General features: G+C 33.3%; 1 protein-coding gene across 4 annotated transcripts in view; it reads right to left on the reverse strand.

Annotated features, from left to right (window-relative positions):
• The window catches only part of onecut (homeobox protein onecut), a 124,076-nt gene that overhangs the window by 12,081 nt on the left and 95,498 nt on the right, over positions 1-16,497 (reverse strand). For 2 of the 4 annotated variants that reach the window (XM_074143445.1, XM_074143446.1), the window contains 3 exons: positions 6,828-6,900; positions 2,046-2,069; positions 495-607 (listed from right to left, as the gene is read on the reverse strand). In XM_074143445.1, the coding sequence (XP_073999546.1) occupies positions 496-607; positions 2,046-2,069; positions 6,828-6,900 (209 nt within the window). In that variant the 3' untranslated portion in view covers position 495. The remainder of the gene's footprint in view (positions 1-494; positions 608-2,045; positions 2,070-6,827; positions 6,901-16,497) is intronic. The other 2 variants (XM_074143443.1, XM_074143444.1) reach the window with 1 other exon arrangement.

Here is a 16,497-nt window from a genome sequence, read left to right on the forward strand (position 1 = left end):
TCGACAAAAAAAAAAAAATCAATCAATGTTTCAAACAAATTGACGCATGACCTAGCAACAAAAACACTGCGTCTAGTAAAGTAATCGCCTATTATTTCAGGCAAGGCTTAACGTCCAACTACCAATTAGGTATCGTGCACGGGGGGAGCGGAACATCTACTTCACTGTAATTTTTTTTTCTAACAAATAAAAATTAGCTATAAGCGGGAACCGAACTGGGGATCTCCCACTTACAAATCCACTTTCGTAACCACTACACCAATACCCACTTCACTTGTGACACCGCACCCGAGTTCAACCAGTTTTTCCCAAATTTGAATGTTTGCCCAATGGGCAATGCCCATCCACTGGACTAGTTGAAATTTTGGAAGCGGATCTATTTGGACAAAATAGAAATATTAAATGTCTATTGATTTTCTGTTTGTTTTTTTTGTGCCAATTACACGCCCCCCCCTTTCATACATAACATATTGTAACTTAACAAAATGGTTTACCTTAAAAATAGCTTGCAGGGTACGTCGCTGTAGATCTGTGAAGACTAAGCGAGGTTTCTTGGGAGCAGACGTATGATCCGTATGTATTGCAGACTCGTCTTTCCGCTTGCAAGCTAGAACAGGACACCAATATAGCCTAGGCATATTTATATACACAGTAAAATATATAACTAAGTTAAAACTGTCATTCCTCCAAGTTTGCCTTGTAAATAATCTATTATTAAGGCTATTTAATTAGGCAAAATTAGCGTGCTTCATACCTTGATCTTATTTAGATTGAGACACAAATAATTGTCAACTAAATACAAGCATAACTTAATATTTACGACCATATTAGTAGAAATTAACTTAATTTATAACCTGGCTGTATTATTTAATACATATTTGAAAGCACCTGATGTTCTGGTGCGACAGGTGGCTCTGGGATTAGCTTTTTAATATTTTTGATTTTTCAATTTTGCTTATAATGGTCTCATGGATGAGGGGGACTGTTCTTTCGTGTGTATGTTCTAACTGCTACGGCTCTTGGCCTTTTTACTGTATAATATTACCCCATGTCTTACCATACTCATACTCATGTTTTTTTGCTTTTTTTTTTGTTTTTTTTTTACTAGGCTGGCACTTATAAATACATTACTGGGTACTGTAACAACACTTGTTACACCGTTTTCTCTGATGGTGTGGGTGTGGGCTGTAGAAAATTGAGTCTTGTTCGTAGTAGTAGGAGAGACAGAACCCAGATTGAGGAATGTACCTTGGGATGGGCCCACTTGCTTCTAGTGACGGGCAAGGAAGGGAATAAAATCCATTATCTTGGGACCAACTGTAGCATAGAATCTGTGGGTTAGTATGAGTGTAAACAAATATATAACCCCGTGTGGAAGGTTCTTCGTGAACATAGGTTATATTTATATATATCCCTTCCCAAAAATTGGAGTGAGGTAATCTCTCTTATTTTTACACAGCTGACGCTGTCACATATGTGCTAGATTGTCTCAAAAGAGGTTTGAGGCTACTAAAAAAAAAAAAGAACAGCAAAACTTATAAAGTTATATACCTCTAACTATGCCCTACAAACCAAATTACCTGGTTACTTGAATTGCAAACCCTAACAACCTAAATGCTGCACACTTTGACAATGCCGCATTGACAAGACTGTTCTTTCTCAGCGCTTCTGAGAGGTACTCCACGGCCAGACTGGTGAAGATCCCAAAATTAAGTTTAAAGGTACTGTGATCTTTGTGACGGACAATCTGGTCACTATGACTAGTAAGGCTAAAATGCTCACCATGATAATGCCAAACTGATAAGACAGTGCCTGAATTTACAGTTCTCATTTTCAGATTATTCAGGCCAGATTGGTGTAAAATCACCGAATTAAATTCATGAAAAGTGTATTAATAATAATAATAATGAATTTAAAAACTAAGGTAATGATCAAAATACTTCACCTAATATTTTAATGGCAATTAATAATAATTATTATTTAAAAACTTACAGTTTTACAGTAAGCAGCATTAAAAAAAGTGCCTTAAAGTTCTGGGTACTTACTTCCTCGCTGTGGAATCTGTGCAGCTGTAACAGAAAAAAAAATAGAGAACAAAACTAAAATACAATAGTTAAAAAATAGCCAAATACAATTTATACTATAACTATTAATAGTGCAAACTATTAAATTAGTATACTAATAATAGTTTGCACTATTATAACTATAATAATGCAATTTTTTTTAATAACTATTAAAACTAATAAAACAGAAATTATTAATATATAAAATTAATGTAGGTGCACTATTGGGAAGCGCAATATTTAATAGCACTATGCTTGAAAATATTGGCTACAGATAATGTAAATATAGACTGTTAAGCCAGAAGAAATTCATTTAAATTAAGCCTCAATTAATAATGTTTAATTTCACCTTAAAATCCCACAAAAAATTTTCATTTTATAGCCTAAAATTAGTGAACCTATTGAATTTGTATTATTTTTTAATTTAGCCTGGTCAACTTATTAAAAAATACACTTGTATGCCCAATTTGACAAGTTTTTTTTTTATATATTACAGGCTATGCAAGAAATAAATTTAGACCTAGTCTGAAGTAAAATGAGTCTGGCTAAGATTTTTCATTTTCATTAACTTAGGCTTACTCAAAAAGTACAAAAAAATATTGCTTGTATTCCTTAGTTAAAAAAAAATAAAAATAAAATAGTTATGTTCTCTCTTTTAAATAGCCTCACAATGTTTTAGTATAGCCTCAATAGTACTCTGATATAGCCCTAATTGGGGCCTGAAAAAGTTTTGTCCCTTCATCATTTTTTTTGTTTAATCTCTCAATGAATTCTAAAAAATTTTTTTGACGTAAAACGTTGACAAGTCAAGGAATTGTGGCTGAAATCTCAAATTCAAGTAGATAATTTTCGAATGGATTTTGAATAATAATAATAATAATAATGTACTCATATTGCCTAGTCACTAAGTGTGACTGTTACGTCATCCCATATGATTCCAGTCATTAAGCATTATTATTATTATTATTATTTTTTTTACCATGATTAGTCTTTGACATAGATAGCCTAATTCTCATTGAAAAACCAAAAATTGCTCACTCTAGTCTAATCTCGCAGATTCTGACGTTTTATGTACTCATACAGCCTAATCTAAATCTATTAGATTTTATCATTTTACATAGCCTAATCAAACTACAATAAATCTCACACTTAAGTCCATTTTCTCACAGTCAGACTTAAAATATTATAAATTTTTCATTTGATCTGCACAATAGCTAGCAACAGATTTTCATTTTTCAGTGTCCTCAGTTAGCCTGGTCATTGAAGTTTGATAAAACACTTAAAAAAAAAAAACCTTAAAAATCATTTAACCCTGACAAAATTCATTCCAATATAATACTATATGTACTGATAAAGGTATTTAATAAAATTGCTACGTGATAGTCTATTAACCATTAAGCCTGACAAAATAAATTATAATTTTTTTGTCCAAGTCAATGAGCCTGTCAAAATTCCAAATACAAATTGCCAACTCTTGTATATCACACACGAAATGTGGGAACTTTTCCGAACACTCCACGCTTCCCAAATATGCACATACAATTATTAAAATGTATTTTCAACTACTTTTAGGCTAAGTGAAATTAGCCTAGAAATACATTTTGCCTGAAATGATATCTCGAGACTGATCTTTTTTTTTTTTTATTTGTTTGAGATTTATTGAGGATTTTTTTTGAGAGTTGCAATGCTTATATGCTATATTCTCGGGATTGGAAGGCTCAAAATGCAGGAATTTTTTCTGTAAATTGCGAATGCCTGAAACTTTAGAAAGGCCTAATAAAACACCCTTAAAAAATTGCGTATTGGTATAGTTGCCTTGGTACATGGTGGCTTCTATCCTTAGATTAAGCACACTTGGACGGATCCTTGCATATTATCAACATAAAACCCGCTCCTATGTTAGTTAGATTGCATCTGAACACTAATCTGCTCAGGGAAAATAATACTCTCTGTGACGAAAAAAGAATGCTCCTATGGGAAGGCCGATACACCACTTAAAACACACTGTTGACGAGACCCAATCTTAGAAGATCCTTACAGAGGTTAGATTTATGGACAGCCGCTTAAACTCTAAAAGACAGAAGTTGGATCAAATCATATCTTCTGGATTACAATAGGTTTCTTTCGCTAGAAAAAGAGAAACAACTTCAACATTATTTCCAAGGCTGCCAAAGTATTAGATAGAGATTTAGGAACTATTTAAGAAATAGTCCCAAGATATATCTTAGAAATTATACTCTCGTATAGTTGATGTCATCCCAGAAGTGGAAACCTCTGGCACTTCACAGGAACTCCCTTAACTGTGTTGATGCCTCAAGTTCTTGGGCTTGATTTAAGATTAAAAACCATTGGATCCTAAGTATGTTCTGCATCAAAAACCTCTTAGTAAGTATCATATCCTCCCAATTCCATCCATACTAAATTTGTTTTTTTCCATTCCTAAGACAAGCATTTCTAGCCCTTCTATATGTTAGCTCTATGATCAGTCTCGAAACACTGGGACCATATTTTAGAAACCACAAATACATGCTGAAAATAATAATAATAAAACAAATTTCAATAAAAGTTCCAAAAACATGCATAACATGCATTTTTAATTAATAATATTTTTTTTTTCTCTTTTTATGTAAAAATCACGTAGAAATTTTGTGAATACTTTTTCCCACCAAAAAAAAATTTAAGAAATTAATTCCCGCTATAAAAATAAAAAATATAAAAATAAATAAACTGTGCTTGTGCTTAAGCTTAAAAATAAATTAAAAAAGAGAAAAGATTATAGAAAATAAAATTAATTAAATTCAATTTTTATTTTTTAAACATGGCGTCACAACTATTTTTGAAAATGAAAACCATTAGAGAAGGACATTTCGGGACTAAGTTTGTTAAAACAAACTAAAGGAAAAAGAAATATCCTTAAATTGGTTCTTATTAAAGGTTAATGAGGAAAAGTGGGACTAATGCACGATTACCTAACTAAACTTCAAGAAACGTTATGTACAATAATATAAAAATTTAGGGAAAAAGTTACTTCTGTTATTTTAAATGCATACGTATTGTAGTATATGTACAGAATTTTAAGATTTATGTTGTTTTATGTATATATTGCATTAATTACTTTCGTGTAAGTGTAAATTTTATTTTTCGCTATTTATTTTAAATTATTTAAGGGGCGCCAACACTGCTATCTCTCGTTACAGACAACACTTTCCATCACACACATGGTGAGCTGTGTGAAGCACCTAGGAAGAGAAAATCTAAGGGCCAGTAGCTGGATTCGAACCCGGGACTTTCGCATGAGAATCCAATACGCTAACCACATAGCTACTCCCTTCACTGTTTTTCTATGTTAATTCACATTATATTGTGTATATTACGTCAGTTAGGTGTAACTAATTCTATAATATTTGTATTGTTTTGATGTTTTTTACAAAGTTTTATAACCAAATTTAACGCAATAAATGCATAATAATAACATTGTGTTTGTTTTTAAAACTGTCTTGTCAAAACATTTACAAAAAAGTGTGACGTTAAAAAGCACCCAACTATGACAATTTTTTTCTCTTTTTCTATAAAAGATAAAATTCCCAAATTTTCTTTAAAATATAGGGAAAATCCTTCTTTATAAATGTAGTTTTTTTTTTCGCTACAACCCAGATTTCGAGAAAAAAAAAAGTTGCCGAAATTGGGTATTTTTCATATACATAGGTTACATTTTAAAGTTACATACATTATGGGAGATCATGAACGTTACGTTTGCGTTATTTTATAAATGTCATCTGTAGATTTTTTTTTTTCATTATATATATTCATCGTTAAGTGTGATGGTGGTTAGGTGTAGTGTTATGATCGCGGTCTAGTATATTTCTCCGTTTCGAATACCCCCGCTCACGGCATGAAGCTTTACATTTTATTTGTTAGCAAAAATGTTAGTTATAGTATGACCATTTTTAACTCCTAAGTTGGACGTTAAGCGCCACCTAAAAAGAAATTGGTGATTATGTTGTACTTATTGTGTCGCATGCAAGCCATTATATACATTAGACGTTATACGTTCCCATACATAAGTTTTTCTTTCGTAAGCTGCTGTTTTATTATGTTTAATACTTTTTGGTTATGTGAATATTATGTACGTTATGTATATATAAAAGTCATATTGTACGTTATGTATGCTACAACTGATCTGGAGGAACGCTAGCCTATCTGGCCTTACTAGTTTTTATGGCATAAAAAAGTAATTTGATCCAAATTTCTGTCATTAGATACACCAATTACAGAAAGTAACAATTCAAATTGATCAAATCATTTTTTGCCAGTTTTCCAAACTGTATAAGAACCTTCCAAATTGTTATAGAGCAATTCGGGGGGAGGGGCGAGTTCTTCGAGTCAACTGATGTGATGTAACCTCACAGTGTTCGATAATGTTCTACAATTTTACAGAATCAATTGAAAATAATTAAATTTAAATAAAACTGACCATGGAATAAAATATTTTTCTTATAATATTTACAAGACGCCACCTTTAAAATGTATTAGGGTTAATCATTTTTTAAAACTTGGCATTTTTCTTCAATCATAATTAAATAAAATAAATTAAAGAAACAAAATAAAATAAATGTATTCAATTATTGAATTTATTTATTTATTTATTTTTTGAAATTTCCATCTATGATCCAGTACACAAGTGTAAACTTGGTTTCGTAACCCCTAAATCAAGTTTGAACCAGTGTACAATTTTTTTTTTTTTTCATTTTCATTTTCACTCACAAGCAAGTAGCCATGTTGGATTTTCTCCGTTTCATTTGGACTTCCCTCAGTGAAACATTACGGATGCCACAGTCTGCAAAACAGATGGTGATTCGGTCTTTGAGGCACCAAATTTAGAAAGATGTGAGGCGCAGAGCTTCTTCATAATAATATGTAGTAATATGTATATATATATTCTTTTACAATTATTTAAATATACCTGTTTAGTAATGTAACTGAATGTGTGTTAGAATTCTTGTGGTGATGTATTGTATTTCTATATAATAGTTTAAAAGAAATTAAACAAATGAGGGAATAAAATTACGCACCCTGAGTAATAATAATAATAATAATAATAATAATAAAAATAATAATAATAATAATAAAAATAATAATCATAATAATAATAAATAAATAAAAATACAGACAAAAAATTACTACTCAAAAACTGTCTGTATTTTTAGGAGGCAATTTTACCTTGTTTATCTTTATTGAGGCAGGAGACAAGTGCATTACATTCAAAATTTAATTGTATTCAGTACAGCTGTAAGGCAATTTAAATTGATCTTTATTTAAATAATGAGGCCAAAAGCGAACTTGTCACAACTATAAGCTTGAGAAGTGTAATTCTATAATTGTGTCTGTTTTTAATAGGCAACTTTACTAATTCCTAGCATGGACACACATGTACTAACGCTTAAAGAAGGTTCAGAACTGCTCGCTTCTCTAAAAACAATGAAGCCTTAGGCAGAACCCGTCAACAAAAATAAATTATCATAGCGTGGTTATTTTATCTGGGTAGTGGAGACCTAGCTGGAGGAAATCTTCAATTTTATACCAAAATAACTTGCCCTAACCAATTCCTCTAAATATCTATCTCATCTGTGTTGTGATCATAAAATATGGGTTATCATTTATTTTTTTATTTTTTTTTTTTAAGGCACGTCCAACACCTGATGTCATTGTCGCCCGAAGCTTTTTACAGTGCACTGCCGGGCTCCTGACGGTGTTCTATTGATTCAGTCTTCAATGTAACCATGGGTCAGCGAGTTGTAAGTAGCTATAAGAAAGAGAAAATCTAAGAGCCAGCAGTTGGATTCGAACGCAGGATCTCGGCATTTGGATTCCAGTTTAGGTTAACCACTAAGCTAATACCTTCCCTAAAATACAGGTTATGTAAACATTAACACAGGTTAAGTAAGGTATCTCTCTGTAAAAGAACTTCTGTACACTGGAAACTCCTAGCAAAATTTTAATTAAGCAGAGAAATTTAAATATCGTTTTTCAACTTTCTGACTTAAACACGATATTGTTTTTGGAATTGAGTTGTAAATTTACTAAGCATCTATAGAGATTTTACAAGTACATATTTTACTTTTCCACAATCGCATTCAATCCGTACCATCCAAAATCCTAAGTAAAATAATCAATCCTTCCTTTTATAACTCAAACTTCATTATCCATACCGACTTAAAAGTTCCCATCGTTTTCGCCAAAAACAAACTCCGTTACCTGAAACTTCAACCCAAACTTTCTCAATCTCAAATTATCCCATTAACCCTTCTGAGACAATGCTGGCCGCGCGACCATCTAAATGCCTAATGTCCAGAAAGGCAATAACAGTTCCTAAAATCTTAATGGACTAATATGGCTATCATCTCTGGGATGGCCGCCGTACAACAAGAAATTAAGTCAGTGTACATTTTATAAATTGACTACAAATAAACACATTGCGTTAAATGCCTAAATTGTTGAGACGTTTTATAAACTGACTATAAAATTGTGGGAGAGGTGGAAGTATGGCATACCTCTAAAGTGTCGTTTCTATAATGAATTACAGATTTTACAAACTGTAGAATGTTATAAAGAGTTAAATGTGTTGCGTAAATTCGAAGTTTCGATTCTTTTTAAACCTTGAGATTCGTAGTAAGAGCGCCTAGTGTGGGTGTTTACACCAGATTTTTTTAAAAAAGGTATTTTTAGAGAATGTATGGGCACAGTGTAAATTTACCAAATCCGTTGCATGTTGTGCGCACAAGAAGATTGTGTCCGCTGCGAGATTAATAGCACTAATCAATTCTAAAACTCATTATAGTTTAGGCTACTTATATACAGGCGCCACAATGGCCGAGTGGTTTTAGAGGCGGGCCTTGCAAAGCTAAGAAGTAATGTGGTACTGGATTCGATTCCCGGTTTAGAGCCCTTGGACTTTAATTAATGATTTATATGAGAACATTATAGCAAAACACGTTTGCTAATTAAGGTAGATGGATGTAAATCCTGACTGGGGAAAAAATTGGTTAAAAAAAAACAAATACAAGCCTTTAACGCTTATACAGACACCCAGGAAAGCATCAAAACTTTTTGTCGGAGGGAGGAATAATTTGGGAATTAAATGCGTTAATTTTAAAACTGTTCTTTCATTTAGGATCTCAATCAGTTTTTAAATGTGATTTGTTTCTTAAAGCCATAAAACAAAAATTAAGAATTAGGTAATTAAATTCAGGCTGAGAAGTTCTTGGACGGCTAGAAGGATGAAGAAGAGGATGAAAATTGGGGTGTACGGCCGTTAATCTTAAATATGATACGGTGAGCCAAGGCCAAGAGGCCATAGAGTGAAGATGGAGTCCATCGGACAAGTAATCAGCCCGATTGACCTTTAGCTAAATACGAATGAAGCCTGAAAAACCTGTGCCATATTTCAACATGGAAACATGCTGCAGTAGTGCAACCAGCGAAGCACAAACATTGAAACAGTTTTTCCATAAAAAATTCTGTACAAAATCCATATTTCAGCATAGCAACATGCTGCAGTAGTGCAGCTAGCGAAGCACAAACATTGAAACAGTTTTTCCATAAAAAATTCTGTACAAAATCCATATTTCAGCACAGAAACATGTTGCAGTAATGCAGCCAGCGAAGCACAAACATTGAAACAGTTTTTCCATAAAAAATTCTGTACAAAATCCATATTTCAGCACAGAAACATGTTGCACTAATGCAGCTAGCGAAGCACAAACATTGAAACAGTTTTTCCATAAAAAATTCTGTACAAAATCCATATTTCAGCATAGCAACATGCTGCAGTAGTGCAGCTAGCGAAGCACAAACATTGAAACAGTTTTTCCATAAAAAATTCTGTACAAAATCCATATTTCAGCATAGCAACATGCTGCAGTAGTGCAGCTAGCGAAGCACAAACATTGAAACAGTTTTTCCATAAAAAATTCTGTACAAAATCCATATTTCAGCACAGAAACATGTTGCAGTAATGCAGCTAGCGAAGCACAAACATTGAAACAGTTTTTCCATAAAAAATTCTGTACAAAATCCATATTTCAGCATAGCAACATGCTGCAGTAGTGCAGCTAGCGAAGCACAAACATTGAAACAGTTTTTCCATAAAAAATTCTGTACAAAATCCATATTTCAGCATAGCAACATGCTGCAGTAGTGCAGCTAGCGAAGCACAAACATTGAAACAGTTTTTCCATAAAAAATTCTGTACAAAATCCATATTTCAGCACAGAAACATGTTGCAGTAATGCAGCTAGCGAAGCACAAACATTGAAACAGTTTTTCCATAAAAAATTCTGTACAAAATCCATATTTCAGCATAGCAACATGCTGCAGTAGTGCAGCTAGCGAAGCACAAACATTGAAACAGTTTTTCCATAAAAAATTCTGTACAAAATCCATATTTCAGCATAGCAACATGCTGCAGTAGTGCAGCTAGCGAAGCACCAACATTGAAACAGTTTTTCCATAAAAAATTCTGTACAAAATCCATATTTCAGCACAGAAACATGTTGCAGTAATGCAGCCAGCGAAGCAGAAACATTGAAACAGTTTTTCCATAAAAAATTCTGTACAAAATCCATATTTCTACTTTGTCAAATAGTGTTCCAGTTCTTTCCTTTGATTTGAACTTCAAATTTATTTCTAAAATTCAAAGTTGATGTCACTGCTTAATCATATTTTTATATATTACCACTAATTTGCCTCAAGTAACCTTGTCCAATTCTTCTAAGCAAATATCTAGCTTCTGGTCTGAGGAGAGTTTTTACATTTAATGCTCATGTGGTCCACAATCCACGCGATAGTCTTTTAATATAAGAATCAATCCGGCTATCTTTATTTACTGATTTATAGCCGTTACTGTTTTCTGGGATAATACCCTATGTCCAATCTCCCAAATGAAGGACTAGTTTGTTTTTTTTTTTTGTTTTATTCGACGTCATCTTTCCTCGAGAGAAACTATCTTCCCTATGTATCCTTCCTTCGCAGTGTACCTCCAGTTCCGCAGAACAGGTTATTCTCTTATCCGGAATGAGCTTAGAGTTAACTATCTAACGTTCGTCCTCTCCCTGTTACTGGTGACGCTGCAGCCAGACCCAGGAGATTTGAATTCGGGATTTTATCCGCTATGAAGTCTTTCCTTCTCAATGGAATTAACTCCAAATCAAGTCCAGAAGAATTCTGCCAAAGGCAAGAGCTTATCTTATTTAATAGTCAGTTAAATCCATATAATTCTATAATTAAGGACACTTTAACAGGCAAGTTAGCCTACTACAAAAATAGGTCTTATTTAAACATTGAGGCCAGAATACAATTAAATTAAAACTGGATTTCCTCCAAGTAAGTTTGTCCATTATAATTCTATAAAAACTAAATTAATGAAAATTTTAGTCTACTACAATTCTATGGAGCTCAGACTAAAACCAAATATTCCATAGAACCAATAATTATTCTCCAAAGTAACCAGAAATCTTAAATTTTGGAGAAAACTAGACAATTAATAATTATAATAATTATTTATCATTTAAAAAATAGTTGAAAAGTGATGGGTCTTCCTTTAAGCTTACTTTAATTTTTAATATTTGTTTACTGAAGTTTTTTATTTTATTTTGAAACCAATGGTGGACACCTGCTTTGGTAACACGACTAAAATTAAAGCTATTTCGTCATGCAAGAGAACAAGGTTTCAATGTAATTTGATCATCACTTTCATCATCAAATTTGGTTAAACATAAAATGAAAATCTTAATTTTTATTAATGCGGCTTATACTTATAGTGGCGCAGCCCTGTGTCTAGTTGTAGTACTAAAAGCAACCACAGAGTCATTAATAGAATTTTGCTTAGATTTTATTTATTTTTTTTACTTCCCCAATTGTTGAAATCTGGGTAAAGGAAGCAAAAACGATGTAGAATCGCATTGACAACACGGTGTGGTCATCCCTAAATGCCTAATTTCCTCTTCGCAACTTTCCTAGGGAAGGAATGCTCAAGAGTTACAGCTTCGTCAAGAGAAAGTGAAGCTGAATTTGCTTTTTCTTGCATTAAAGAACGAGCGACCATGTGGTACACGGATAAGATTGAACGAATTAGGTTCCCATGAGGGAACTGGGTCCTGGGGAGTGATTGGCCAAGAATTTTCATTCTTCAGCGTAAACTTTCGAAAAATCAGGAGATGGTTATTATTATCGATAGCCTGGCCGCCATTTTAGCGCAAAGCTAAATCTCATTAGCTTGGAAACGCTTCGGTAAATCTGCAGATCTGTGATGGAGAATCACCATGTTATGGGTAGTGGGAGCATGGTCGGCGTTAAGGGAATGGTATGGCCGACACCATTCTGTAAGGGGACAGGTTGCAAATTCCTACTTATAGGGCTTAAACCCTTTTGCAGAAAAAGCATCAAATCTTTCCAAGACCAAAAAAAATTCGCTTAGAAAGAAAGAGGAAGATTGTAGATCTAAGCCCGGATCAACCTATCAAGGTAAGATCTATCTGTGCAACTGGTAATCAAAGGAAAACACAGTGGTGTTGAGTCTAAGTAAAAAATAGGCTTAGCATTATGACAGTTTTCTTTGGGAGCTTCATCAACTTAAACGGCAGATTTTTGTGAGGAAATGGAAAAGATCATCTTTCAACATCTTCTAACTGACTGAGATGGCCTCATTGAAAGAAGTTTCAGTTCCCTGGGTAGTTACGAGGTATTGGAGGAGGATGTAACCTGCCAAGTAGCCTCAAACATTGCGAACTAACAGCCTAGCCTCCGCAAGTGGGCTCAATAGATCTAAAAAAGTGTGCCAATATATCCCAAGTTAAAAAAAAAAGTCGAAAAAAGCCTCACAGGTGGTGAAGAAAAGTATGTAATACTAAACTGAAGAAAAGTTGCTTTGATAGTTGCAGTTCCCACAAATATATAAAACAAAAATTCATAAAAATGCTTCAAAGGAAAGTATTAGGCATTCTGAAGACATTGAAGAGGCCAATCGAATGATAGTAGCCATATCTTCTTAGGTAAACATATTCTTCGCCAGAAAGAAGAGGTCCTGGCAGGTTTGCAAAGGGTTTATGGCCGAGAAAACTTTGTGTCATTCTGAATCATGACTGAACAGATGCTCCAATTAAAGTGTGACAAGCAAATCTTCGTGAGTCGTGGTGACAATTCCTGTCTGGTCAACTTCAACGGAATCTAATCTAAACTTTTATCCAATTTTTAGATTAAAGAATTATACTTAGAATGCAGGTAACTGATGGATTAATGTTTCTATAGACAATGTCTTGTAGCTATAGTAAAATTTCCAAAACAAAATCTGTAGTTTATGCTGTAACACTTCTATTATGCGTTTGGCACTGTTTAAAGAACAACAGACCGTCTTGGTATTGAAACAATCTTCATCAGGATAGCAGCTATTATGGCAGAGATCACCTGCGTTCTATTATTTACCAAAAAAAGAGTGAGGATTTTGCAATTTCAATTTGACAAGTTGTGGAAATTGTATGAAGTCAACTACGGTCGAAGTAGTATCATCAGGCTTCACGGAAAAAGTTGTTGGTTGTGTGGAACGGATACTGCATGGAAGTACCACATTCTCGGCCAAAGAATGATACAGCCAAAAGTGCCTATTTTTATACTGTAAGGATAAATCACTTTGAGTAAAATGCGAAGGTACGTTAAGTACAATTTGTTCTTTAACAAATTTCATTCCTAGACATTATCTGTTATTTAATAATAATCATTTTTGTCATAAAAACGACTTTAAAATCACATGCTACATTTTGGAGTACATTCCGAGAGTTTTTTAAAATAATAATTTTGAAATTCCCTATACAACTCCATCCTCTAATTAACATCTGTAACCTTCTCACTCTGAAACCTTGCTGCTCTAGGACACTCTTGTATATATTTATCTTCTTCTTCCTTTGGCACTACGGCCCTTGTAGGACCTTGGCCTCCTTAGCAGATTAGACCAGCCCTCTCGATCTACTGCCTTTCTTCTCCATTGGTGAAACTGAATTTTTTGGAGGTCATCCTCCATATCTTGTAGCCAACGGAGTCGCGGTCTACCCCGCAAGCTTAACGCGGGCCTCTCCCACGATCCATTCTTTCTAGGTGCCCCAACCATCTCAGTCTTCCGATTTTAATAGCGGTTACCAGGTTTGCATCCTTATAAAGCTCCTTCAGCTCGATGTTCCTTCTACATCTGAAAAATCCATTGTCAGCTATAGGTCCGTAGATAGTTCTAAGGACCTTCCTTTCCCAGCAATTTAGTCTATTTTCATCAGCCACCGTCAGCGCCTACGTCTCCGAGCCATACATAACAACCGGTCTAATAATCGTTTTATAGATGACCACTTTGGCCTGCCTGGACAAGTTTTTGTTCCGGAGCGTTTGTCTTAGCATGCCCAGGCATCTATTCCCAGCTGCTATTCTGCTCTTAACATCGTGGCTCACCTCGTTCTTGGATGTAAGGGTAGCTCCCAAATATTTAAATTCCCTCACTCCTTCGAAACTATGTTGACCAACTTGTAGCTCCCTAAATTGCCTGGCTCTTCTCGTAGTCACAATATACTTGGTTTTTTGAGCGTTGACACACAGTCCATTCTCTGCAGCGTTTTCCTCTAGTTCCATAAAGGATGATTTTAGTGATGCTGCGGACCGAGCTATAAGTGCTATGTCATCCGCATAGGTGAGACACTGCACTAGGCGATTGTATATATTGCCACAGGATATTGACAACGTATCACGTATAATATTTATACTTAAACCATTACTGGACCTACGCTTGCCCAGTATGCATCGACGTTAAAAAAAAAGAAAAAAAAAAAAAGACTGCAACAAAATAAGCTGAAGTTTTTTTTCCAAAATAAAGTGCTAAGTATCGCCTTGGGAACACCGTGATTTATACAGAATGAACAAATCTACAGTGAAACTGGAAAGTAGCTAGAATAAAAGACTACAGAGGCTGCCACAATCACTAACGGACTATGAGAGAGAAAATAGACAAAGGGTTCACTGCACAAATCGATTAGTAGAGAAATGCGATGAAATAATGTACATTGTTTTTTTTTTTTTTATAATTCCATTTATAATATAAGCTCAAATAAATTTACTGTTATCATTCAGCGCCTGCTACTTGAATTTGAGTTGAATTATTGCAACGATTTACTTTAGAGCACGGAGTTAATCAAAATGGCTTTTGAAATAAATTACTCATTATTTAAAAGCCAAACAATTTTGTCGTTTAATGGTGTTAATCTTTAATATTTGGGAAATTTATTATAAATACAAAAAGCTATGATTGAACCAAGTGTTTTGACACTTAAATTTAAGATATTTCTAAAAGTGGAGTTAATCGATTTGTGCAGTGAACGGTTCTTCTATCTAATGCAATAATTACAATAAATAATTTGGGACTAATTTTTATATTATTAAAAATTTAATTACAAAGTGAAAAATTCTAGTTAATTTAAGAAATTTTAATTATTTTTTTTTCTTGGAACGTAATAATAACCAAAATATTACCAGAACATATCGTATTTCCAAAACATAACAAACAGCCCCTGATAATTTTAAACTTTTTATTATATTAGATTTTTTAAGGAGGCAACACTGTCTGGATAATTAAATGTATTAATTTACCTTCAAAAAATAAAAATAAAAAATTACTTAAATTAACTAGAAATAACAAGTTATTTACATTAAAAAAGTTGTTATTTATCACTAGCAGGAATTTTGATTTTAAAAATTCTTTCATTTTTAATTAGGGGGTTATAATTGTGGTTATAAAAATTGAGAATGTATTTGACAACGTCCTGAATTAATTCAGTTGCAGTTTTTGCGTAATTTATAATTTAAATTTTCGAGAACCAAAAGTTTAATTAGTTTATTTTTAGAAATGGAGGCTAAAAAATATTCGTTTTTTAGTTTTTTGGAACAATAGATAATCGCACGAATGTGAATGTAACTACCGCTACAAATAGTGTTTAGTTTTAGCGGTGTGTGGGAGACAGAGAATCGTTATATCTATCTCATAATTTTTGTTGAAATTATTTTTTTACACATTATTAAAATAGTTAAAAATTTTAAAGTGTTAATATTCTTATTCTGCATTATTATTTTCTCTCAATGAACATGTAACTGATTTTGCACTTCTGTCGCAGGATGAAGACTTGTTCATTATTTATCTTGATTGTACTATTATTCTATTTCCTTAATTTTCTATTTATTTTTTTTTTATTTAATCTATATTTCAATTTTTGTTTGGGTAGCTCCACCGGATATTCTATCTCTCTCGCGCTATTCCCGCTAGAAACGTCGCTATGTCACCACCTTCTACATCGGTACCTAATAGCTCTAATATTTCACTAAATACGAAAAAACTTTAAATTTAGAACATGCT

This window comes from Rhodnius prolixus, unplaced genomic scaffold, assembly GCF_049639745.1.
Source record: "Rhodnius prolixus isolate KJV_2025 unplaced genomic scaffold, Rpr scaffold_12, whole genome shotgun sequence".
Taxonomy (NCBI): Eukaryota; Metazoa; Arthropoda; class Insecta; order Hemiptera; family Reduviidae; genus Rhodnius; species Rhodnius prolixus.